Below are 26,834 nucleotides of genomic sequence, written 5' to 3' on the forward strand. Positions count from 1 at the left end.
TAGTAGTCTAAAGTAAGAGTAAAATTCTGACACACACGACAATGTCGATGATCCCTGAGGACATCATGCTATGTGAAATGAGCCAGTCACAGGACAAGTACTGTATGATTCCAGTTACACGAGGCATCGAGAGTCGGCAAATTCATAGAGAGAAAGCAGAACGGTGGTTAAGGGGAAGGGGAGTTAGTGTTTCATGGGTACAGAGTTTCAGGTTGGGAAGATGAAAACGTTCTGGAGATGGACGGTCATGATGGTTGCACAACATTGTGGCACTTAATGCCTCAGAGCTATATACTTAAAAATGATTAAAATGTAAATTTTATGTTGTGTATATTTAACCACAATAAAATAAAATTTTAAAAAGTAAGAGTAGGGCCGGGCGCGGTGGCTCACGCCTGTAATCCTAGCACTCTGGGAGGCCGAGGCGGGTGGATCGCTCAAGGTCAGGAGTCTGAGACCAGCCTGAGCAAGAGCGAGACCTCCTCTCTTAAAAAAAAAAAAAAGTAAGAGTAAAATCACTTAGAGGAAAAGAGAGGGTGGGGCCGGGGTACTTGGATTCCCACCAGACGGGGCCCCCTTCTGGTGGCATTGCCTCTGTTGCTGCCCTCTGGGTGTCACAGGGAGGATGAGGAGGCTAGTCCTCAACCGCACCACCTCCTCGCTAGTCCTTCCACCAGTCACTCTCGGGGCATCTCCTGTGTTCCAGATACCCCAGTGCCTTGGCCCTGGGGCAGGATGAAAGTGTTCCCCCGAGGCTCTTGTAGTCCAGAGGGAGTTTGGGAAAAATGAATTTGCTTAAAAAGTACAGTCAGGTTGCATTGTGCTCCTCTGTCGTTAGAAGTACGGGTGGTGTTATTTGGGTAGTACTTGGGGAGTGACCGTCAGATGTCTGGAAACCGAATGTAAAGTGGTAAAATCAACACCTGGTTGAGACTTGATACCTGCAGACACACTCTTTTAAAAGAGCGTCTCTAGAAGAACGAGACTTGTCTGTAGTAAACATTCTTCATGGGATGAAGATCCTCCTGGTGTCAGAGGAACTGTGCAGTTTTGGTGAGGAGCCACCAGCCTGAGGTTCTCTGCTGGCTATGGTTTCCTGTGGCAGTGTGTAAAGACACAGCCAGTTCCTTAAGGAATTGATGGACACATCATGAAAGAGATTAAAATACAAATGTGAAACAAAACATGCATACAGAGCGTTCTGTAAATACATGCAAGTGAATTTACTAAGAACAAATTATAGAAAAGAATCATGAGAGTCTGGTGGGCCAGGGACCGAGAGCCCAGAGACCTTAGTTTCAAACACATTCCTTGGCCCCATCAGTGTTGTTAGAGAGGGATCATTCTCAGAGGCAGCCTTCATCTGTTAAATAAGTTCTTTACTGGGGGCTTGGGAGGCAGTGAGAGAGAGGTGGAGTCAGAGGTGAAATGGGGTAAGGATGTAATATTTTTAGAACAGTTTGAGATACAAAGTAATTTCCTGAAAAGATTAGTTTCTTCCTAAATGAAACCTGAACTGTCTGTGGTTCTCTAGTAATGAAAAAGTCAGAGCAAACCAGACAAGTCTGGAAGAGCTGTGTCCTGAGCACATTGGAAAAGGTTGGCTGTAGGATGAGGAGGTATCCATTTTTGTGGACGACCTTGTTTTGTTTCATTTTGTTTTTAGAGACGCGGGTGGGGGTGTGGGGTGGGGTCTTGCTCTGTCACCCAGGCTGGCGTGCAGCGGTGCGATCACAGCTCACTGTAGCTTCAGACTCCTAGGCTCAAGTGACCCTCAGCCTCCTGAGTAGCTGGAACTACAGGTGCACCATCACACTTGGCTAATTTTTCTTTCTTTCTTTCTTTTTTTTTTTTTTTTAGGGATGGGGTCTCACTGTGTTGCCCAGGCTGGTCTCAAACTCCTGGCTTCCAGTGATCTTCCCACCTTGGCCTCCCCACAGTGCTGGGATTACAGGTGTGAGCAACAATCCAGAATATAGCAAATTTTGAAAGGAAATTTAGAAAAATCAAGTGCTAACAATTATTAACCTAATGTTGCTGGAAACTAATCCCTTGTTTTTTCGAGAAGAGAAAAACTAGACAGTAGTGACACTGAAAATGATACTTGTTTCTTTTCACTTGCTCACAATTCCAGTATCATTAACTAATTCAGGAGCCATTGTAAGAGGCACCTTAAAGCAAACTATTAAAGACTGACCTCATGGTGTCTAAGGGTGTGTATGCTCATGAGTTTATATTGGCTAGTATTGTGAGAAAACTGCCGCTTGAACCTGGCTTGGTGCTATTAGGGACAAATACAACGTTATATTTCATAAGGAACGTTAATACTTTGTCATGCTTCTGATTTCTTGGCCTTTAAGGAGAAGGTCACAAATTTTTTTAAAAAAGTAGTAACTGTCATTTGCCTTTTCCCTATAAAAGCAGGGAAATTTCTTTTTAACATGTATTTTCCCCTAAATGACTAAAATAATATGTACTCAATGCAGAAGACTTGGAAATTAGAGAAAATGGAGAAGTTTCTGAAAAAAGTATCTCTCTTTCAGGATGACTGTAGGTTTTGCTTTGAGGTGAGCAGTCCCTGCTGACTTATCTCATCCTTAGCAGACCTTCCCCTGCCTCCTCTCTGATCTCTTGAATTTGGAGGATTTGAGAGACAGCCACCTGGCCAGCTCTCCCCATCAACTTCCGGTCTTTTCCATAGGAGCATCTGGAGCTTTCCTTTGATTCATTGTTAGACACTGACTTCAGTGGTTCTGGTTAATAGAATGCCTTCCTGCAGCCCCTTACTTGTGAACGTGTGCTCCCAGGGTTTGTTTCCAAGTCTGAGGCTTGACGGTTAGAACACATTTATGGAGGGAAAGAACCTTTGTTCTGGAGGCATTGGGTTCAGATCCTGGCCTCAGTTGAGTGGTAGCTGTGAACAAGTTAAATTCAGTTTGCATATATGTATAATAAGTGATAATAATTCTTAGATAAAATTATTCTGATTTACCTGGTGCATAGCAGGCTCTCAGAAAGAATTTTCTTAATGGATGCGATACCCACAAAAACCTGTTTGTCCCTTTCATTCACAAATGTGTATTGGAGGCTGAGGTGGGAGGATCACTTAAGCCTGGGAGCTCACATGTTCAGCGTGGGCAACATAGTGAGACCTGGCTCTTAAAACAAATTATATTGAGCACCAACTGTTTGCCAGGCCTTGCTCTAAATGCTGGAGACCAAAATAGAAGGGGAAAAAAATCCCTGCCTTTGCGGAGTTCAGATTCTTACAGGGAAGTAAGTGTTACACAAGATAAATGTCTAAATATATGATATGTTAGATTAGTGGTAAGTGCCAAGAAGAAAGTAAAGCTTTGTGGGGAGGGAATGTGGGAAGTGTGTGTGGTCTTTGGATATACATAAAGAGTGCTTAGAATAGTGTCAAGCATTCAATAAATTTTAGCTATAATATGTGTTAACACTGTATTATATCTTTTGTTATAAAACTCAGAGCTTTAAATAGAAACTGGAGGGACCACCTTCTTGGAAAAAGTGTCAGTGCTAGAAGCAGTAATTATAAAAGTGCCGTATTCGGAGTGTGCAGGTAATGTTGACCCCCCCCCCCCCCAGTCCTTCCCACACTGCGCTTCTCCTTTCCTCCTCACCCTGTTGTTCCCTGGGGCCATTTTGGGGGACTAGGTTTTAAGGCAGGAACCACAGATTTGTATGTAACAAAGGCTTTCTTGTGTAATTATCTAGTAAATCAGTAGGCAAAAGGAAGAAGACACATTTTCAAAGCATGGTCAGGTTTCTAACAATGCACTTGGATGGACGGAAGAGGATAAGAAATCTAGTAAAGGTGCGGTGCTGTGCTGATTGATGGAGAAAAAAAAAGGGTGTAGTGCTTTCCGGAACTCTAGCCTCATCTTGTTTAGTGACTAAATGTGCGTTTTGGAAAATACAGAAATCGGTTCAGGGATGAGGGCTTACTCTACGTGGTTTATACCTGCAATTTCTTATTACTTCTTAGTGGTGCATTTTAGCTTAAGGATTACAGATTCTATTATCAGTATTAAAATTTATATTAATACTTCTAAAACGCTACTGAAGGCTACTGCTAATTATCTCAGTTCACCGTACAGCATTTGTACCTTGGTTTAACAGTGGTTACTATTAATAAGTCATTTTAATAGATCTCTATTGAAAATATTAGAATTGTCCTTCCTCCCACCTCTAAAAAATCGGAGGTCTAGAATTAAAAGGTACGACGTTCTCTGTTGGTTTTAGTATTTGGGGGCTAAATCATCTTCTAAAATCAGAAAAGCAATGTTCTAGGAGTTGGGTGGATCTGGGGCAGATCAGTCTCTCCATCTCAGTTTTCTCATGTGAGAAGCAATTATTATTTCACAGGGTTCTTGTGATGATTGAAATGAATTAGTATATGTGTATCTAGCACAAGGTCGATGCTGAAATTAAATCTGATTGATTTGGTGTCTGTCAGAAACAGTTTGTTCAATTTTAGTATTGATCTTGAGAGCCTCCAGTCAGATGGCTCAATTGATGCACATTAGTTTTTACTGTTAGATTTTTAACTTAACATTATTATTAAACACCAAGTTTAGTAATAGTAATAGTAGTAGTAATAATAGTGCTGATGATGGTAGCCAGCCAGCCTTTGTAAAGTGTTATATGTGTAGAATCTCAGTTACTCTGAACAAGGGCCCTAAGAGAGCAGGAATTTTTATGTTCGTTTTTACTGACAAGAAACAGGTTTAATGAGATTTGGGGTTTAGAAAATAATGAAAGAAAAAAGTTATGTTAAAAGTTACTTTTTCTTGGTCAAGATAACATGAGTTGGAAAGGCATGGGAAGTTGTTCATAAAAAGCTGCAGTCAGAGCTTTCTTTTTTAAAAGATTCACATTTTTTGAGCCAGAAGCCAAGTTTCTCATCCTCTTGTCACTACAACACCTGAGGGCTCCCTGAATGCTGATGGAATGGAATCCTACAGGTCTGATGTATTTGCTTAGTCTTCCTGAAAATTCCTGGGGAGTTCCTCACTACCTTCTTCAAGCTGTTTACGTGGGAAATAACTGGTTTACTGCTGGTTATTCTTAGTTCCCACAGGAATGAGAGTCCAGCCTGTAAACCGTGTTTTGCAGGGAAGGAAATAGGCTGGCAAACCACAAGAGACAGTTGGGTCAGCACACACCCAGGATAGGCCTGCACGATTTGTGTCACAGGCCTCTTTCTCTGGGATCCCTGATGTTGGGACGCTCTCCAGGCCGCTGGTAACTTGGAGCGAGTCACTTAGCAATTTAGACCTTTTGACACACCCAATACTCCAGTTATCTGGAGGTAAACCATTTAAGTTGTAGAATGCAACATTACTTTTTCTGGTTATGATAAGGAAAACCCCCATCTATTACTTAGCACAGCAGCCACCTGAGACCCCCACCCCTCACGGAAGACCCGCATCAGCATAATACTAACCTAACACCTGGCCCATCAACTAATCTATTACCTGGCACATCAGCATAACAGTAAACCTATTACCTGGCACCGCAACATAATACTAACCCATTACCTGACACATCAACTAACCTATTACCTGGCGGGCATTAGTCACCTGAGACCCCACCCCTTGGATCACCCCAACTTAATAAAAGTGGGAAAAATTGGGTATTTGGGGCTCAGAATTTGGTGGCGAGACCCCTCTGAGCCCGCCAGCCAATAAACCTTGATTCTCCTCTCTGTGTGCTGCTCGGTTTGTCCTTGGGACCACTCGCTGTAACACTTGCCGTAACAGTCACATTTGTGCTTATTTCTCTCTTTGAATGTTGGCTTGTTTGCGAATATGGAAAAAAGATTATTGATTTCGCAGTGCTTTAAAATAAGACCAAAGCAGCCGGGCGCGGTGGCTCACGCCTGTAATCCTAGCACTCTGGGAGGCCCAGGCGAGTGGATCATTTGAGCTCAGGAGTTCGGGACCAGCCTGAGCAAGAGTGAGACCCCCATCTCTACTAAAAATAGAAATAAATTATATGGACATCTAAAAATAAAGAAAGAAAAAATTAGCCGGGCACGGTAGCGCATGCCTGTAGTCCCAGCTACTCGGGAGGCTGAGGCAGGAGGATTGTTTCAGCCCAGGAGTTTGAGGTTGCTGTGAGCTAGGCTGATGCCACAGCACTCACTCTAGCCTGGGCAACAGAGCGAGACTGTCTCAAAAAAAAAAAAAAAAAAAAAATAAGACCAAAGAGACATAACAAACTAATATGAGAACCTTGATTGGATCAAAAACAACTATCAAAGATATTTTGGGGATAGCTGGGAACTCTGAATATGTGATGGATATTGGATGATATTGAGGAATTATATTTGATTTTCTTAGGTATGATAAGGGTGTTTTGATTGTATAGGAGAATGGCATTATTCTTAAGAAATTCATGCTTTAAGTAGGCAGGGGTAGAGTGCCATCATGTCTGCAATTTAAAATATGGCTCTGCAAAAATGAGGCTGACTCCCTACGCAGTGGGGATTAAACCTAGTAAGGGACCACACTTGGCCCAGTGCCTAGCATGTAACATAGTAGTGCACACAAGTGAGCATTTGCTGAGAGGCAGGGGGAGTCACTCTAAAGAAACCACCAGCGCTGTCCCCCTGTCCTTCCTCTACGCTGAGCTCCTCAAGGGTAGAGTCTATCTTTGACTTTTCCAAAGCACCTTGTACAGTGCTGGACACTCATTAATCGCTGTGGAATGAACAACAACAAAAAAATGTGAATAGCACAGGTAGTATAATAGCAGTGACTATTTGAAAGGGGCTGTGTTGTTTTCTTTGCAGAATTACCAACTGGCAGGAATCCAAGGATGAGGGGCAATCTGTCAGGTGGGCATTTTCAGGAAAATGAGGCTGAGTTAGTAACATATCTGAAACAGGCATAGCAGGGCACTGGGAGATCCAGCCTAAATCTCCAAGGCCATTGTATTTTTTGCAGGAAATAAGCAGGTGCCATTGTGCGTAGTGAAAGCTGAGCTTTATGGAAGGTCCTATCCCAAACCTTGGAATTTGGTTTGGTCTCAGGCTAGGACAATAAGAGAAATTTTAAGAGGTAGACTTGGGATTGCTTGTTGTTTAAGCCCATTTTTAGGTGGTATTGTGAAGGAAAATAAAACTTTTGTGCTTAATTTATTGCCTGTTGCTCATATGTATTTTATATTGTTCAATGTTTTCTCAAGATAATACATCCAGAAATAATAGTTGTAGCCAACTTTCTTCCCCTAGTACTAAGCAAATACTATGGTGTTTAGGCGTAGAACGGAATGATTTACGGAATGCTGATTGCTTATTTTCTATTTTAGAATGAAAGAAATGGGGCACAAAGAAGGAAAATAATTTTTTACTTGATTTGAGATAGTTTTCTTTTTTTTTTGCTTGTTCACTTTTTTTGAATTACTGAGTTCAGAGTGGTTAACTGAAACAGACTCTAAAAATACGCGTTAGCAGCATGCTAAAGAATTTTCTCTATGTCTAAAATTAGCCAGTTTGAGCTGTGTACTCTAGTTTTCCAAAGCTTTTCATTCGGTGCCCTAGCTGCTTCTTGCTATGGTGTTGTGCGCTCTGGATAACAGTTTGATGGGGAAGCCAGCTAGGAGTGACTTTATCTTTTACAGAAGAATTTACAAAGCTGTTTCCAGCTTAGACACCACCTCCTCCAGGGAGCCTTCTAAAGGTGTTTCCTTCCTTTGCTCCCTTCTCTGTCACCTGTCACTTTGTCCTCTTAGTGCCACTTTTCATGTCCCAGCCTGGCCCTGAAGGGCAGAACCTGTTCTCTGTTCACTGTTGTATCTCAGTGCCTCACACAACTATTTACTAAATATTTAGGTGCTTAACAAATATTTGTCGAATGCCAAAATTAGTCCATTTACTAAGTAGAAGGAGAGGAAAATCTTATTTGTTGGTGGTATCTGCACAGAGATTTGTCTTTTCACATGAGAATTATGGAAGTGGGGACAGAAAAGGCAAGAAAGTTGGGAGCAAAGTAGTGGAGAGCATAGAGGCCCAGAAGTGATGACAGGGCCGGTTGTGCTAGAAGCCCCTTGCTGGGTAGGAGAGCCAGATAAGGAGGCTGCCCTGGGCTGGAGGTGGGTCTGGAGGAAATGAGGGGTGGAGTGAAGAAAGTAACCAGCTGCTACTTGCGGTTTCCTCTGCACAGGGCGTTTCTAAGGTGTGTTTTTGTTTTTAAAACGATATCTGTGCTTTCGAAAATGTGGTTTATCTGCTGCATTTGGGGAACAGATTTATTTTATGAAAGTAGGTGTACTCAGTTAACAGTTTTATTTATTAATTTCTGAAATAGTTTTTCAGTTATTTGGTATGTGTGTTTTCTATTACAAGTTCTTTGAGAGAAGGGGCGGTCATAGCTTTATATTTTAGACTAATAGAATTTCTCTTAGAAATGTTCCCATTTTATAGGCATTGGAGTATTCAAGGAAAGCCAAATTTCATCCTACTTCCCTGCCTGTGTCCCGAATCATTTGAGAAGGAAGATGGGAGTAAGGCAGATGGAGACCAGAATTTTCCTTTGGCACCGATAACAGATAGAGCTGATGTTGGGGAATGTGGCTTATCCCTGTGGGCAAGTGGCCCTCCCAAGGCTCATCTCCTCCTGGGGTGGGTGGGGGCGAGGTTTGGCCATCCATGCAAGCTCGCTTTCTCCTTCCAGACTCACTGTTCCTGTTAGTTCTCCTTCCCTATCGAAAAGTAAGAAAGTGACACCTGTATTGTACACTTTTCTGAGGTCACACAGCTAGCTGGCAACTGATTTTTCTCCTGTGCTCTAAAGGCTATGTGGTATGAGTAGAAAGGACATGGTTTTGGAGTTGGCCATGCCTTGAGTTCACATTCTACCTCTGTGACCTTAGCCTTGGTTTATGCATTTATACAATGGGGTTAAAATTTCTTCCCCAAGGGTTCCTAGGAGGGTTACATAAGATATAAAATGTGTTGAATAATCTGAACCAGTGCTTGGCACTCCATTTCCTCAGAATCAGCAGTGCAGATACCACCCAGGCCAGTGTGGGGCATGTTCCTCTATACCAAACCATTACCAATCCTTTTGTTCTTTCTTTTAATCACCCTTGTTTGGCACCTCAGAAAAGTTGGTGATTGCGGGTTGGTTCTCAGCAGAGTGGGACTTGGATGTTGACTGTTTTAATTTTGATCTTTTGGGAGGGGAAAAGAAGTTCCTAAGGAAGTAAAGTCATAAATTGAAAGAATTTTATATATTACACACACCCTAGAAAAACGTGGGTTATACCTGGAACTGATTTTGCAGTCAGGCCTTGAACTATGTGGCCTGTTTAACCTTGAGGAACAAATGCCTTTCAATTCTAAATTGTCAGGCATGTGAGAGGACTCATTCTGAACAAGCCCCTAGGGGAGGAAATTGGGACTTAGATGAAAGGGTGAAAAAAGTGAAGCCTTCACATTTTTTTGTAAGGGATTGGCCCAGAACGTGTAAAACACAATGCAGGCCTTCTTGCCTTCGTGTTTCCTTAGATGTCCTGAATGAAACAGTTCCCGTGTCCTCAGGGACACTCACTCAGGCCATGCCACATGTGGGGATGAGGATGTGGCTCTAAGCAGCGCACATCCTGTGTTTAAGGCTGTGTGTGTTGACCCTCCTTTTTCAGCGTCTGCTACTTGCTTCCTGTCCAGATCTTTAGCTTAGACTGTATATGACTGTGAAGCCCTGTCCACACCACTGTGACCCCACACCACTGTGACCCCACACCACTGTGACCGCATGGTTGTTTCAGACTCCTACTGCTAACACATTCATTAAATTGAATTCAGTTTCTCTTTTTTTCCTCCGCTTCCACTCAGCCTTTTGCTGTTAGCAGGTTCCCAGTCCAGCCTTGGTAGCTTGGCCGCAGTTCTCCTTCCCTCTTCCCTTGGCTGCTGCAGGCTGACCTCACCCCCGGTGGGGGCGTGGGGGACTGGCTGGGCCGCTGGCCCCCAGCGCAGAGGAAAGGTGGAGCAGGAGGGCGCTTCCTCCTGGCCTTGGACTTCCTGTGCACACCACTGGGGAGGAAAAGGAGCTGGAGGGCGTGTGAACCCTCAGGTTACACAAGCAACACTCTGCACAACAAAGAAAACGTAAATTGCTGTAGATTACCCTCCCTGACCCCCCAAAAAAAGAATGCTGGAAGTTCAGTTCCAGGGCAGCTGGAGGGTAGCTTTTATTTATAAATTGGTCAACTGATTGATGTTTAAAAACCTACCTTTCCTTTTCGCACCATTGGCAGCAGCAGCAGTATATGTTTTCTTAATGGCTAGAGAAGCCATTTTTATTTCACAGATTACAATAGTTTATCTCTACCTAAGGGAGCTCTGGTTTGCTGTCTCTAACAACTTTCATAGGTCGGTTTCTGTAAGTGCAGCTGGTGTCAGTGTTAAGGAAAACAGACGGCCGTGCAGCGTTGGTGCCTCTGTTCTCAGTAGCTGCTTGTTTGTGGGTGGTGCTCACCCCGCAAGCCCCAGTCGGCACTTCAAAGTGGCGTTCAGTTATGCTGGCAAAGTACTGAACTGCATGTGTTTATTTTTGTTTCCAAGGCTGTTTTGTTTTTAATACATGAAAGCCTTTTTCCCTCCTCTAGATTTCACTTTTTTTCTGATTAACGAAGTTGTACAGACTCTGGAAAAGATTTTGAAAATTCTGTAAAAATTCTGAAATTTTTTTATAGAAAGAGAAAAGGGGGGGGGGCCCATTCCAAATCTCACCAATGAGGCACTAAACACTGTTAACATTTTGGCATATTTTCTTCCAGTCTTTAGGCATTCCTTTTTCTTTACATTATTTGTCATACTGGATATAGTTTCTCCTTTTTTTTTTTATTTCCTTTTCATTAAAAAGTTTTTTGTAGGCTTCATGTTAACAGCCCTTGTATGGTCCTTAGGATATGAAGATATTTAGCCATTTCCTCAATGCTGCACATATAGTTTTCTAATTTTTTTTTTTTTTTTTTTTTTTTTTGTTGAGACAGAGTGTCGCTTTGTTGCCCAGGCTAGAGTGAGTGCCGTGGCGTCAGCTTAGCTCACAGCAACCTCAAACTCCTGGGCTTAAGCGATCCTACTGCCTCAGCCTCCCGAGTAGCTGGGACTACAGGCATGCGCCACTATGCCCGGCTAATTTTTTCTATATAGATTTTTAGGTGTCCATATAATGTCTTTCTATTTTTAGTAGAGACGGGGTCTCGCTCAGGCTGGTCTCGAACTCCTGACCTTGAGCAATCCACCCGCCTCGGCCTCCCAGAGTGCTAGGATTACAGGCGTGAGCCACCGCGCCCGGCCAGTTTTCTAATTTTTAAATTAATTCCTTGTGGTCCCGGCCAGATTACTAATTCCCTAGTAAACTGCCAATTATGTTAGTACCCCACCCTTCAAAATTCAGATTGAATATACTGTATCCATACTATATCAAAATGTCTAAGCCTCCAGAAGCCAGCAGTGGGCAACGTGAGGGTTTTTCAGCGTGCGTTCAGTGTCCTTGTCCATGGTTCTTTCCTTTTATTTTACTTGCTTGGCTTTATTGGCTTTGAATCAGACAGACCTGGGTAGGAACCTCACTTAGCCCCTCCACTAACCCCATGTCCTCAGGCAAATTAATCCTTCTAAACCTCCATTTTCCTATTTGCAAAATAGGGACGCTAGTAGTACCTAATTCCTGGGTTATTGCAAGAATCCAGAGGCAGGTTGCAAAGGGCGTGGTGTGATGTGGTGTCCGGAATTCAGGGTTGAGAAGATTCCCCAAGGGGAGCTACTGCTACCTTCTTCCCTCCTCTGCCTCCTCTCAGGAATTTGGGTTGGCTAATCCTGCCCTGTCTGGTTTTGGACAGGGACCAGGGAAGAAAGGGAAACAGAATAGGACAGGTGTAGTTGACAAGACCCTTTTTTTCCCTTCCAGGTATAGAAAGTTTAAGTGTTTCAGGCAGTACCTAGACCCTCAAAGACAAGTGTGGGTTGGTACTGGGCCATTTGGCTGGGCTTGGTGAGGTGGGAAAGGGGCAACTGGCCCTCGGCATTCTTCCTGCCAGGGATCTGTCCCCACTGGTCCCTCTTCTGGTCTTGCTGTGAATGTGCCTGACTCACCCCAGGCCTTCTGACTCACCCTGTGTTCCTGACCTTCTCCTGATGACTTACATGTTTCTCACCTGATCTACAACTGAGTGGGAGGAATGGAGAGGATTTCTGTAGAAAAGTGTATCTTAAGAAATTGCTTTTGTGAGAGTCTTCCAGGCACTAATTCACCTGATTTTTTTTTTTTTTGTTGTTGAGACAAGAGTCTCGCTCTGTCACCCCAGCTAGAGTGCCATGGCTCCAGCCTAGCTCACAGCAACCTCAGACTCCTGGGCTCAAGCGATCCTCCTGCCTCAGCTCCCAAGTAGCTGGGGTTATAGGCATGTGCCACCACACCTGGCTAATTTTTCTATATTTTTACTTGTCCAGCTAATTTCTTTCTATTTTTAGTAGAGACTGGGTCCTGGTCTTGCTGAGGCTGGTCTCAAACTCCTGACCTCAAGTGATCCTCCAGCCTTGGCCTCCCAAAATCCACCTGATTTGTATTTGAATTGCTCTGACTTATCTTTTAATTACTCCAGAGTACTTTTACCTCCTTGATAGGAAGGAGGAAGGTGATTCTGTTATCAAATTTGACACTTGTCCCCAAGACTGCATCAGAAGAATGAGGACAAGTAGCTTGAGGAGAAGGAAAGGGAAGTTTATAATTTGCTGGCAAATGAGGAGGATGGCAGATTGTAGTCTTAAAGTACTATCATCTCATCTATAAGCGGAAATACAGAGCTTCTAACAGGAGTTTTCAGCTTAGGGTTATTGCTGTTTAACTATGCTGTTAGAGCCGGTTCCCCTCGGCCCCAGGAACAGAGAGGCAGAGTCACCGAGGCTGCAAAAGGCAAAGGAGTTTATTGGCTAGCCCGAGCTAGGATCCAAGTCCCAGAGCGCCAACGCAGTGGCCTCTCCACGAACCAAGACCCCGCCCTGAAGTAAAGTTTAAGCTTTTATACTTTTCTGTATGCTAGTTTTCACACTACACGTTAGTCTGCACACGACACACTAGTCTGCACACGACATACTAGTCTGCACTCCATCCCCCTTTAGTTTATTTGTTCTTTTTTTAGAAGTGGCTGATCACGTTGGCTCCTGATTGGTTGACTCTAAGCTTCGGGCTTTTCGCGCCATTGTAGTTAACGTCATCCAGGGGAAGAGGAGGTTCTCCGACGGGGGAGGGGAGCTGTTGTTGCATACCTTCTAGTTTTTGGTTACAAGCGATACTGGGAACACACGCCCTGCACAAGCCGTTCATGCGCTGATCATGTCTTGCTCTTCTTATCTACTTAGTTGGTTGGAGGGCCCCTGGACTCTCCAGCCCTTTATCAGGAAGTAACTTGCGGTTACCTCCCCGGGGCCTTGTTTTCCTTAACTTTAGTGAAGCCTGCCATGGCTCCACTTACGCTAAGCACCAAGCCAGCAAGCCATATATACAGAAGCAGAACTAGGCTGTTAGCTTCTCACATCCAGGAAGCCTAGCCTATCAAGGAGTTACCTTTGCTCTTATCCCTGTTTTTCATTCTGATTAACTATATTTATCAAACAACTAAAAGCAAGCATAGTCACAGAAGCGAATAGCATCAGTTAGAATCAAAGAGAGCACACGTTTTCCTACTATCAATTCCTGTTCTTCAATACGTTAATATCTGATGGTCCAGATCTCCTGCAAAGACAAATCTGGGTTGATACCTAATGGTCCAGATCTCCTGCAAAGACAAATCTGGCGACCTCTACCGTTTTCTGTGGTACAAAGAAACAAAGAACACTCCCCTTCCCTTCTGATTACTGGCCTCTGGGCAGGGATGCAGGTTTTAATTCCCAAAAAGAATCGAGGGGGTTTTAAAGACACAGCTTGTAAGGCATCTTACCCCTTTTCAGGCCATTCCCTTTGTTACAATTCCTCAGCTACAACCAACACCTGGATTTGCACTTCTGAAAGAAAGGGCTGCTGAGGTAGAGCTGGATATGCACATGTTCTCCATCGACCTGTTCTGTACTTGTGTCAGTGTCTTCCTGAGAATGGAGGGCAGCACAGGAGTACCTTTCTTCGTTCTTCATCACGGATTGCCCCAGGCAAAGGAATGAGTCCTTGTACACTTGGTACTTCAGCCAGGCCTCTTAAGGGCTATGAACAGACTTATCAAAAGAGCCATCTTGAGTGGACTGTAGGGCAGAGGGGAGGAGAATTCAGGACTAGAGAAGGATGGATTGAGTTAATGGGATCTAGAGTGATCTTGCCACTTTAACCCCTTGTAGCCCTCTTCAGACCTGCAAATTTGTCTGTTTTTTAAAAAAACAGTCATGGTCTGAATATCTGGCTTGGAAGGACTATTGATTCTCTCCCCTACTCCGTGATGCTGACTGTACCTCAGATGGTATGAAAGGGAGCTATATAAATGTATTTGGACTGGTGTATTAAGGAGGCTGCAGTGAGTAAGAATTGAAGATTTACAAATCCAGGCCTTAAAAGAGTTAAATGTGATCCTCTCCCTGGACACTGTCATCACATTCAAGTTGTCGTTTACATTGCAACTCTGAACCTTGTTTCCTGAAAACAGAGTCTAAGTTGGTTTTAAATCTCCTTTTATTATGTAGTGGCAAATTAGACCCCTATTATAATTGGCAAGGAAGAAGACACCAAACATGTTTCAGATAAGCTTGTGTCAGATTTTTCCTGGAGTGCTGGTCTACAGAAATTTCGAATTTTCAGGAGTCTCTGTTCTCTCTTCAGGTTGGGTTTCAGCTGGCAAAGTGGCCACTCCCTTTGTTTGCAGGCGTCTGCCCTTGATTTTCAGATTGCTGCTGTGGGTGGAGCTGGAGCGACCTGGAGCCTGCTGGGTTTCCCAGATGGGCTCCACCTGCCTGCTTGGTTGCCGCAGCATTCCTTCACGCTTCCTGTCTGGCTTTCCTCCAAATGAGCCTGTTCATTTCCTTTCTCCGGAACCTCCCCTGTGACCAAGGTTCAAAGGTTCCATAAAAGATATAGCAGTCTCGAGACCTGACCTCCTCCTAACTTTGACCTTAGTAAAAAACCTCTAGTTTTTTAAACCTGGGCTAATGTGAATTAGTGAACTGCAGCTCCGGAGCCATAGTTGTAATTGCTGTTAGCAGAAGGAAATCTATGGCTGCTGGATGACCCTTAGGGCCTTGAACAGTGAGATGTTTTAATCGAGAATCTGGGATGCGCATTGTGTCACCACTCCACATTGTCTTGTCAGTCTCACTTCCCTCCTGGCTTCAGTGTTCTCTTATATTAACTTTTTCAGTTAATTTTCCTAATATCTGGTGGACTGACTTTGTAGGTACTTGATCCAAGGTAGTGTTGTAGATGGTATGGAATATTAGGAAACTTACTGTTAAAAGGGACCATCGTCCAATATCCTCTTAATTATCAGGGAAACTGAGTCCTTGAGGACTCACCTTCCTTTGAAAAACCTAGGGACCCACTGGTTTCACTGCAACAGAGACAAAAGACACCTCGGAGGACGGTGTGGCACAAGTGCCGACCCACATGTGACCACATTCCTTTCCTAATGGTCAAAGCTGATTAGCTGGATTTGGATGTGCCAAGCTCTGAGGCCTCTGATCATCTTTCCTTTCTTACCTAGCTCACCTAGAATTTGAAGAAAGTTAAACCAGTTGTGAAATGTATCACCTTTCAGAAATGAATAGCATCTTAATTGACTCCCTTTGAAAACATGTCAAACTGGGATTTCCAAGTCTGAGTGTAATCTGGTATGCCTGGAGGTTGGGACCTCAGGCCGGGGCGCTCTGGGAGACTGGTCTACCTCCAAGTTTGTTTTCTGGCTCCAAACAAATGAGTGGCTGTTTGACTATTGGCACACTACCCGGTTTTAAAAGTACAACCATATAGGGTATGGCGGACTGGTAACTAGGGGGTTTAAAAAGTGAGGTCATGGAAGGCCCAGATGAAACTCTTTTAATATGTGTCACAAGTGCAATTAATCTTATTAACATGCTGGGCCAGTGCCTGCTTCGCTGCCCCGGGTGTGCGAGAGTGTTTAAGGGGCATGCTTTGAAGGACTCTTGTTCTTTGATGATGCACATGGATAACAGAAGCATATAAAACTTTGTGCCTGATATTATAAAGGCCTTTTGTGTGCCTCTGTAGATCCATTCAGTTTGGAGAGGCGAGCAAAAAACTTCATGCAGATTGATAAGATGTACAAAAGAGGATGAATTGCGATTGCACTCTTGAAGCAGTGGGCTCTGTGGCCAGATTGGAATCAGTTGGATAGGAACAGAGCCCTCCTCTGTGCCCAGCACTGAGCTAGCTCCAGCACAGTATTCTAGTTGGGAAGCAGGAGCACACAGGAAACAGCAAACCTTAGAAGGTACCTTGCTGCTAAATCTGAATCATTCGGGTAGCATGGGGGTTCCGAGGGTTGTTGTGGTTAGGATGGCTTCCTGGGTGGGGTGGGTACCGAATCCGAAGGATCACAGGGTGGGGAATACATTTGGTGCTCTAAGTCGGGGAGGGTTAAGCTTCCACGGACTAGTAGGGCGGTACAGTGATGGTAGGTTAAGTTGGGAAGAGTTTACCAGCAGTGGATGGTACACTTTGGTTTGCTGTGCGTTTTCTTGCTGTCTTGTTTTTCTTTCTTACAAGTGTATTTAAGAGAAGGCTAGCACAGTACTCCATCCTTATAAGGTTGCTGCCTAGTTGTATTTTTGTAGTCCATTTTTTAGAAGTCATCTAAAATACTCACCTAGACTCCCCTCTACTGTTCTTTTTGTTGTTGTTTAACAAGTAACCTTGGGGACAAAGGTTAGTTAAAATTGTCACATTCCATAGATCGTTTTGGGGTGCTCTTAATCCTCTAATGAATACAGAATCTGCCACTTAAGTGAATAACAGAAAAAAAATGATCTGGTCCTTTGTAATGTCATTTGCTCATAAATAATGAATGTCATGCTCATAACATTAAAAGTCTGTTTTCTTAACATTCTTCACTGGTTTCTTACCTGTAGGATTTTGCAGAGCCTTTAGTATTCTAAAGAACACTGGGAATCTCTAAAGGGGGTGAGGCAGGAGGAGGAACAGAAGCACCCTTTCTGTCCCGAGAACATCTCGGAGGATTGGTGTTCCAGGGAGCACACTGGGAAACGTGGCTCCCTGCGGTTTTGCAGTGCTACAGGCATTGCTCTTGTTTATTCCAGTTGCCCAATGTTTTTCCACTTTTCTACCCTGAGAAAATAGTGATGCATCTGTTGCTACAGGAGGATTGTGATGGGGGTTACATCCCTCTCAAATCTTTTCTTTGCTATTGGAAGCATGATCAGGGTGATCATATACATACATGATCGAATGTATGGCTGCATTCGAAGAGTTGGCTGCCTACAAGCTGAATTTGGGCAAGATGAGTTCCTGAGTCCTCACATAAATGGACATAAAGCGCTCCAGCTCTGTATCTTGCCATTTAAAAAAAATCCTCCCATCTGGCAGGGAAAAAAATCCCAGCCCCAGAGCAGCCAGAATGAATCGGTATGCCAGGGCCATACACCAAGATAAGCATTGAGTCTGTAGATGTGGTACCCTGGTGGATTATCAACGCTGGTGCCACCAGAACACTGCAGCAAGCAGCACACTGTACTTTTAAGGTCAAGAACAGCAGCGCCGAGCACCCCAGAAACAACTGTTGTGATTCTTTCATTCAAGAGTAGAATTGTGTTTGCTCTAGAACAGTTGTCTTTCTACTTGTTAACATTCTGTTCTACACTGTTTTCTTGTGGGTTTTTTTCCTTCCTTGTTCTTTATTTCCACCCGTGTCCATTATAGTCTAGATTTTTGCTGACCAATACAGTAATTAGATGCAGTTGAAAATTCATTTCATCATTTCAAATGTTCAGAAGCCACATGTGGCTTGTGGCAGCTCTGATGGACAGCACAGATACAGGACATTTCCATCATTGCAGAAAATACTGTCGGATAGTGTGTGTGTGTGTGTGGGTGTGGGTGTGTGTGTGTGTGTGTGTGTGTATATATATCTCTCTCTCCAATAATGCTGATCATATCCAACAATGCTAATCATAATTTGAGAACACTTTCTGGGCTCCTGCAGCACCTCTGCCTACTTCAATGTATTAGAGGTTGCTGTACTGAAAATGAGGACCATTGGACAGACATCGAATGTAAATGTAAAACTCTCCTGTGGCCCTTCTCATGCATATTCATTAGGGTTGAGCAAGACATGCTCCCCACCTAGAAGATCCTCTAAAGCAGTGGTCCCCAACATTTTTGGCACCAGGGACCAGTTTCATGGAAGACAATTTTTCCACGGACTGGGGGGCTTGGGGGATGGGGGAGGGATGGCGAGCTTTGGAGAGCGGCTCTAGATATACATGAAGCTTCGTTCACCTCCTGCTGTGCGATCTGGTTCCCAACAGGCCACTGACGGGAGGGGGGTGGTGGTGGTTGGGGACCACAGCTCTAAACGCTTTGCAGATTTAGCTCTGTGTGACAACCCTTTCTGTATTTATCACAGAATCTCCATTTTGCACACCTAAAAGACATCTCAGAACAGTTTTTTCCTCCTGTTAAGCATAGTTTAAAATCTAGTTCAGGAGCATCTGACTTGACGTGTTCAAAATTTCTTTTGAGATTTTCTTCTGAAGCCCCCAAACTGCTTGCTCTCTAGCTCCTGGAAATCACTTGTTTACTTAATAATACCATGCTTCAGTGCAAGCCTGCTTTGGTTTATAGGTCCCTCCCTAATTGTGCTGGAATAATCTCACCCAGAGAATGTCTTTCTCTCTTGGTGAGGCCCACAGTAATTTATTTTGATGTCCTTATTGGAACTCGGCCTGGAAGGAAGACTCCTAAAGGAGTCAGTACTTAGACTTGATTCAGCATGAGCCAGCCCCGACTTCCATTTTCAGTAGGGACTCACTGCTCCAAGAAATGTGCTGCTTTAGGTGAGAAGGGTGCTTGACATTTTATCTAGTACACAACTACAAGGCTGGAACTTGTTCTGTTTGTATTGCACTGGGTACCCCAGTCAGTTGGAACATTAGTAGGTGATTGCCTGTTTCCAAAACTGGAGATGAGATGAAAAGTAGGAATTCGTGATGCTGGAATCTAGTCTCACTTGGAGAAAGCACCGGCTGGCCTGGTAAATTTACCCTTCCTCACTGATACAGGTGGACCCCAGACCTGGCCAGGTGTTGGAGCAGCTCCACGTGAGAGCTGTGGGACCGCTCAGTGGAGGGGTGATGGCACCATTTACTGAGTGTCTGTCGTGCCCTGGGATCAGGCACTATTCTTGTATTGTCCCTCCACAACATCAGAGAATCTGTGGTGTTTGCTTTTTGGAGGTAGGAGAGGTCAATAGCTTTATTTCTTAAAAGATGTCTGTGATGAAAGAAAAAGAAAAAGAAAACAACAAAAATCATCAAACCCACAAGGAGGTGGGGTGGGGCTGGGGGAGTAAGGCAAACTGTACTAGGCTGTCAGCCAAGAAAAGGTGGAAAAGCAGAAGCCACAACCATCTCTCTGCCAGTTTTAAGTGCCTGGCACTGAGCCTGGCCCCAGTGGGCACTCAGTACATAGTTGTTGAATAATGGCAGGTATTACATCTTCATAATAGTTGCATTAAATAGATATTGTTTTGCACATTTTACAGAGATAAAAATACTGAGGCTCAGAGTGATTAAGTAACTTGCCTTTGGTCACACAGCTGGAATGTGGCAGAGCTGTGATTTTAGACTTAAGTGTGTCTAAATAGTCCATGTGCCTCACTAGGCTATTTTTAAAATAGAGGGAGTGGTAGGAACATACTAGTATTTATCTTATTCTCTTTTGAACGGTCATTCTCAACTGCTCTATATTTGGTTTTTTTTTTATGGTTATGTTCATATTTTTAATTTTGATATAATTTCAGAGTGACAGAAAAGTTCAGAGTATGAACAGTTCTGAGACCCTTTACCTAGATTTGTAGGGGTGTATTCTTGGAAAGTGTGACTTGTGAGCCTGTGGGATCAGGCCACACTCCTTTAGCACAGTCTGGGCCACTCGGCACGAGGACTCCTGAGTATCTGTGAGGTCGGGTGTGTCCCTTGTGAGAAAGTTCACTGGTGAAAAAACAGTGATGTGACCCACCCAGGAACCGAAGCTGGCCCAAGAGCTCGCTGGTTGGAAATACGACCGAGTCGTCTAGGATTTATAATTTTGCGTGGAAGAACTCTCCCTCTGAGAAACTACTGGAGGGTTTGGGGAATATAAAACAAAATTGACTTATAAAAAGATGACTTTTAACTTACCAAACAGATACTCAGGCGTGGCATCATACCTGCACTGGCTGCCAAGAACAATAACCAGGGCGTTATTCACAGACGGCTGCACCCAATGCCATTTCCTCTCCTCCCATCGCAGCGAAAGGCTAATGTTTACTATTCCACACCTGCCACACCAGTTTTTAAAAGCGCTTCCTTCTTGCTTTCACCTTTTTACCTGTTGCAGCTACTTCGCCCCTCCTAGGTTTCATGTTCTTCTCTCCCTTCCCCCTGCTAATTCCCAGAGGCTGTGGTTCTTAATTAATATTCAGGGTATTTGGAGGAAAGAGGCGAATTCTTACGATGAGGGTCTCTTTTAAAGGAGTAAACAATTTGAAAGTTTTCAGAGTTGGGGGTCTTTCTCTGCTCCAGGGCTTTGTGGCCTCTCCCCTGCTGCCAGACTCAGAGAAACAGTGCTCAGTTACCATTTTGGAAACGTTTTGTTCTTTGAGACGCTCCTCACTCCACCTGTGTAGGCCGGCAGCACCGTGCGGGTGGGGTGGTGTCTGCCTTGCCGGGCTGATTTCCCCGCACTCAGGTAAGTGCCTGGCACACAGCAGCTCAGCGAGGAATGGTCAGGCCTTGGCACGTGACTGCTACATTAGTTGACTTAAAAAGTACAGCTTCACAGCCCTTTAGGTAGGTTTTAGCTGCTTTTCTGGGATTTACTTTCCAGGTGATCTTTTAATAATCAGATGATTAGCCTAGCCTGAAAGGGATTTTGGAGATCCTTGGGTCCAACTCTTTTCTGTTACTACTGTTGCCTTGGTTTTTAATGTCTGAGGAGGAAAAATAATTGCTAATGTAAGAATGTCTCAGTTACCTATGTGAGGATGACGCAGGGAAAATTTCTTTTTCCAGACTGGCTTGGTCTTTTGATTTTCCAAAAATCAAAAGAAAATCAAAAGAGCAAGCCCGTGGCCTGCTGATGTGAAGGGGCCCGAGGATGGGTGTTTCAGCACCAGCAAAACCTACAATTAAGAATTGACCAACTTTACTTAACCTTGTTTTTTGCTCATAATCACTTCATTCTGGGGATTCTCACTTACGGGCTAAGCCCCTAGGATGTATATACGCAATTAGCCATTCCTGTGTTTTTAATGGTGAGGCTTTGTGATCCCTCAGATGGAACCATTTTGCCACCCTTGGTCACGCCAGTGAGAGCAGGATCAGATCTTTGCCATCAGATCTTGCTAGGCCAGGAAGCACCTAGAGGTGATCCGTTCTAGTCCCTTCATTTGGTAGAAAATGAGGGAACGGGCTCAGAAAGGTAGCAAGCCCAGGGCATGGGGTTGGTTGGTGACAGACTCGGGAAGAGCCCAGGTGTAGCTGGCGTGGTGCACTTTCCACAACGCCCCTTTGCCCTGCCAACTTCCCATCCCACATCTGTGAAGTTGTAAGTCCCTTATTGTACAGGTTTTTAATATATGCCTTGAAGAGTCTTTGGACACTTAATCCTTAAAAATGAATGAAGAAACCAAGACTACTTCATTTTCTACTTCAGCTATGAGCAGTTTGCAGTTGTGGATTGGAGAGAGCAGGGCAAGCAGAGAGATGCGATGCGTGTTTAAATTTTCCTAGGAAAATTTAACTGAAGCTTTTGAAAAGTTATTTTAAGGCCGGCGAGGTGGCTCACACCCATAATCCCAGCACTCATTGGGAGGTGGGGGGGGCGGGGGGGGATCACTTGAGCCCAGGAGTTGGAGGCTGCAGTGAACTGTGATTGCACCACTGCTGTCCGGCCTGGACGACAGAACATGATCTTGTCTCTTAAAAAAAAAAAGAAAAGAAAAGAAAATAGAACAGTTATTTTAATCCACAGCTTTTCCCCCCTAACCAGTAACACCAAAAATAAGATTGCTCTGGGGTTTTACGTTGGCAAATAGAATGCTCCCAAGAGACTTTGAGGACCCCAAGCTGGGAAACGAACATACTATCTTGAACTGATATTTCTCCAGTCTGACCTAATACGCTGACCCACCAGACTTCGCCAGGACAGTGCTGAAATTGAAAAGTTACTGAGATAATTTATAGTCAGCACACCCCTTTGTAGGGTCTAACGTCAAAGACGTTGAGGCTTGAATGGATCAAGAGGAATTCTATACGCTTCTGTGGTGTTCGTGCAAGTTCTGTCCTAGCCATTCCTGCTGTATGTCTAGCTCGTGGTAATAGGGAAAGTGCCTGCTTGGTGAATATCCAGCTGTGAGGGTGATGTGATGTGTCTGGCTGCGAAAGACATGTTTTCAAAGGCTTTATTTTGGGGGGGATAAATCATCAAGTTTTAATTACTCTTCCTCTCTTTGTCTTGAAGATTTTTAGGACCTTTTGTCTTTTCTGAGTTGCTACTTAGGTTAGAATATGATTATGCAGCCTTTTTTTTTTTTTTTAAGTTTTCAAATGTTTACCCACATCAGAACCTTGGGTTACAAATTCAATGTATTCATTTGTTTTGTTTTTTGTAGAGGTGGGGTCTTGCTGTATTGCCCAGGCTGGTTTTGAACTTCTGGCTTCAAGCAGTTCTCCTGCCTTGGCCTCCCAAAGGGCTTGGCCTGGCCCCAATTCAATTAGTGAAAACAACGTAAAGGACCTGGATTAAAATGAAGCTTGTTCTCTTAACTACTTGGATTGTCCTTGGACAAACCACTTGACTTCGGTAAATGTTGATGTCATCTGTGACTTGGGGATGCTAACTAGCATTAATTAGCTCATTGTTGAGAGGATTAAGTGAGAACTTGAATGAGTACTTAGAGGTCTCAGTGAACTGTGGGTGTTAGTGAGGGTTGGCAGGCTTTGGGATCAGCCTTCAGGTGAGTTCATTTGCTTCCACGGAACAGTTAAGATTCTTTTGGCAGGTTAATTTAGTTCTTAGAGCTTAATCTCATCTGGAACTCGGAGTAATAATGCCTGCTTGGTTAGGTTGTTGGGAGAATTAAATGCTCTACAAGGTAGGTGCTGGGGCAGGGTTACAAAACACTGCAGTGTGGCCTTTTGTGATCCCATGTTAGTTACTGCATAATGTCTTGCACTAGTCCAGCGCTTCAGACAATAAATTATTGGTGAGTTCTTCACAGTGATAAGAGGATTTAAGCAATATTTTCCTGTCCAGGGTGTGGGGAAGCAGAGAGGTGGGGTGAGACCAGAGTGGGTGGGCAGGGCATGTCTGGCTACTTGTATCTTGGCATGGGGATTAGTTGGGAAGATAAATTGCCCTCTGGTAGTTGTGTGTAATATGATAGGTCAGCGATTAGTGCCAGTCAGTAAGCAGTGCCAGTTAATATTTATTAACTACTGTACTTTTTGCTGATAAATACTGTAAAGCTATAAAGACCATACAGTTAATAGAATTTGCTAAAGAGAAAATTTTTGTTTGTCTTTAAATATTGTTTAAAATAGAAATGGCTAATCTAGCAGGTACTCTCAGGGGATATTTTTGCTGAAAGGAAATTTAGCAAAGACCATTTTGCAAAACGGTACTTAATGAAGTATTGCTTCTAGGTGCTGACAAATTAGTTGTATTTGCTATATCCCTAGGAAGACTGTAGTCTGAAAGAATGAGAACCATAAAATAGGTGGATGAGCTGGGAGAGTTTGAAAGTGGGAGAGGGAGAGTTCAAGGTAACGTGCATCTGGCTGTTTTGTATGGAATGTGAAAAGAATCCTGGCTTATCTGCACTTTTTTCTATGATTGCTCATGTGTGGCATGGCTTATTTTTCTTCTAGGATGTGGAGAAAGAGAAGGAAACCCACAATTACCTCAGCAAAGAGGAAATCAAAGAGAAAGTTCATAAATACAATTCAGCAGTCACAGACAAGTTGAAGATGACCTTGGTGAGCACCCATAATACTGTTTAGGTTGACATCTGTCAGAAGACAAATATAAGTTGTTGGTACTATAATCTGTGTATTTTTAAATCTCTGAATAACATTTGTAGACATTTGCAGAAATTCAGTGGTCAGGGTATGCAGGAAAATGGAATATTTCTGCCGCTTTCAAATCAAGTCTGTATTTTGTCTCAAAATCAGTTACTGGGTTAACCTTAAAAAAGTGAAACGCTAGATTTTAAAAGATTTTTTTGACATCCTCCCCAAAGGATTTTTACCATTATTGCCTAACATAAAGATGGTAACTCAGATTCTAACAAAACCTCAGGTAAGTTTTACCTTGTTTAAAATAGATATGGAAGTTGTCAGGGAAAGGACTTTGTGCCCATGGCTTGGAATATGGAGATATATGTGCATATTTCATATATATATATAAACTGTGGCTAAGACTTTACTAGTTGTCCGGGTAAGATGAGGTAGTAGTTAGCATTCAGCTTCCCATGCATTGTTGTCCCACACCGTTGGAGCTCTGTGGGGAGAGGGGTGTGGGAGGAAGACAGGCTTGGCAGAAATGAAACAAGAGCTGACAACAAAGCTGGAGTGTTCATGCTTCTCTAAACTGAACTGACATCTAGGTCTCGCCCACTTGTTTGGTGGCCTTCCTCACAGCACGTGTCATCCTTGGTGCCAGTTTCCAGGGCCCTTGGACCCCTGCTTCTCAGTTTCTTGACTGTGAACTGACGCAGTTTAGTAAAGGACAGGGTCACCCGTTTAAAACAGGCCCTATTGGATTCTGTGACCCTTGGGGAGGAACCCTTGAATATATACCCTTGTGATAAAGGATCCCTTCCCAGTGGGACTGTGCCAAAAGGGGAGAGGGGGGAGATAATCCCAAGATCATTCTCCTTATTCCACCTGTGATATTTCTTTTTCAAACACATTTTTCATCAAAGGAGGACAATTCCACTCCCTATGTTTTTTTTTCTCTTTCCCTATGGAGATTAAAACAGATACACGTTTTCCTATTGTTTCAAAGATAACAATTTTAAGTATTGTACAAAATACTTTGTTATAAGAATGAGCAAGTGAATTAATATTGTAAATTTATCTTGTGGAAAGGAAGAAAAATAATGAACCATAAAGGCGGTTTTTAATGGTCTACTTTAATTGCGGCATTTACATATAAAACATCTGACAATTTGTTTTAATAAAACATTATAATAAATCTTTTCTAAATGTACTGAATGCGAAAAAAAAAAAGGTGAAGACAAGACCATTATTACTATTTTTGGCAACTAAGAAATAGTAGTTCTACCATAAATTAAGTGTTTATAATATCTGTAGTTTACAAAGTAGCTTGAACTTGTTTTCCTCCCATATTATATGATATATATGCTGTTTGAAAACGTTTAAGCAGAAATGGTAATCTGGTACATATTGTAAAGGCCACTAGGAATGAAAATAGCCTGTTTTCTTGCTGTCAACTCATTGTTGACTTAGGTATTTCACAGTCCTAATTGTGACCTTCCTTTTTTGTATATTAGTCATCAGTTGTGGATGTTGTTTCCTTTGAGCATTTAGCCTAGACGTACCCCAAGCTTTAATAAGTTTTGTAGTTTTGTAAGTATCTGCACCACTGGACTGTAACCTCACAAATGGGCCCTGACCTTTGACTTGTAGCTTCAGAGGCGTCTTCAGTTGCCGCATCTGCGGGGCAGACCTTGCCTCTGGAAGCGCTTTTGCAGGGGTGTGTTGACCTCCCTCTGAGGTCATTCCCTCTGGGGCACTTTTTAGCGAGGTTTTGCCACCACAAAACTCTCAGAGAAAAAAACAAGAGAGTGTTTCACTTCCCTGTTTTGTCTTGATACACTCCTTCCCTAAAATGCCTCTGTCCACTTGGCTAAGTGTGTGCTTTTTCTCCCTGCTTCAGAATTCAAATGGGATTTACACTGGCTTCATTAAAGTACAGATGGAACTCTGCAGACCTCCCCAGACTTCTCCGAAGCCTGGAAAACTCGCTCCCAGTAGCAATGGCTGTATGAACACACTTCATATCAGCAGCACAAACACTGTCGGGGAAGTGATCGAGGCCCTGCTCAAAAAGTTTCTCGTGACCGAGAGCCCTGCCAAGTTTGCACTTTATAAGCGTTGTCACAGGGAAGACCAAGGTATGCTGCCGCCACACTCAGAATGAAAATGGGCTCTGCCTCTGCTTATATCTGGTGTCCTCGTTAGCAGGAGGAAGACTGGTGGGTGTATCTGAGTCAATTGTGTCAGAGCGTGGAGTCAGATTCTGGAATCGTGGCATGCACGTAGTGTTTCCTGGCTGTCCCTGTTTCTGGGTTGGACAATTGTGGGTCTGAGGAGCTTAGAGGCATCCACATGTGATGGGCATCTCTGGAGGGTTTTGTGATGGGGGAGCTTTGAGTTTAATGCTCTTCAGGACACACAGAAGAATGCCTCTGTGCTTGAAGTTTTAGTAGCATATTCCACGTTTGATGTGCATCTGCACATGGAGTGGCTTGGTGGACCTGTGCCCTGTCAGACCTTGAGGACAGGGAGGTCCATGTGTGTCACAGCCCATTTCAACTTACTGATGGAAATGGCCCAGCCC

General features: G+C 43.6%; 1 protein-coding gene across 1 annotated transcript in view; it reads left to right on the forward strand.

The window, feature by feature from the left end:
• The window catches only part of RASSF3 (Ras association domain family member 3), a 68,856-nt gene that overhangs the window by 36,410 nt on the left and 5,612 nt on the right, over positions 1–26,834 (forward strand). Inside the window, exons 2-3 of the mRNA XM_069489585.1 lie at positions 24,119–24,226; positions 26,151–26,388. Coding sequence (XP_069345686.1) covers positions 24,119–24,226; positions 26,151–26,388 — 346 coding nt within the window. The remainder of the gene's footprint in view (positions 1–24,118; positions 24,227–26,150; positions 26,389–26,834) is intronic.

The sequence above is a fragment of the Eulemur rufifrons genome, chromosome 16, assembly GCF_041146395.1.
Source record: "Eulemur rufifrons isolate Redbay chromosome 16, OSU_ERuf_1, whole genome shotgun sequence".
NCBI lineage: Eukaryota > Metazoa > Chordata > Mammalia > Primates > Lemuridae > Eulemur > Eulemur rufifrons.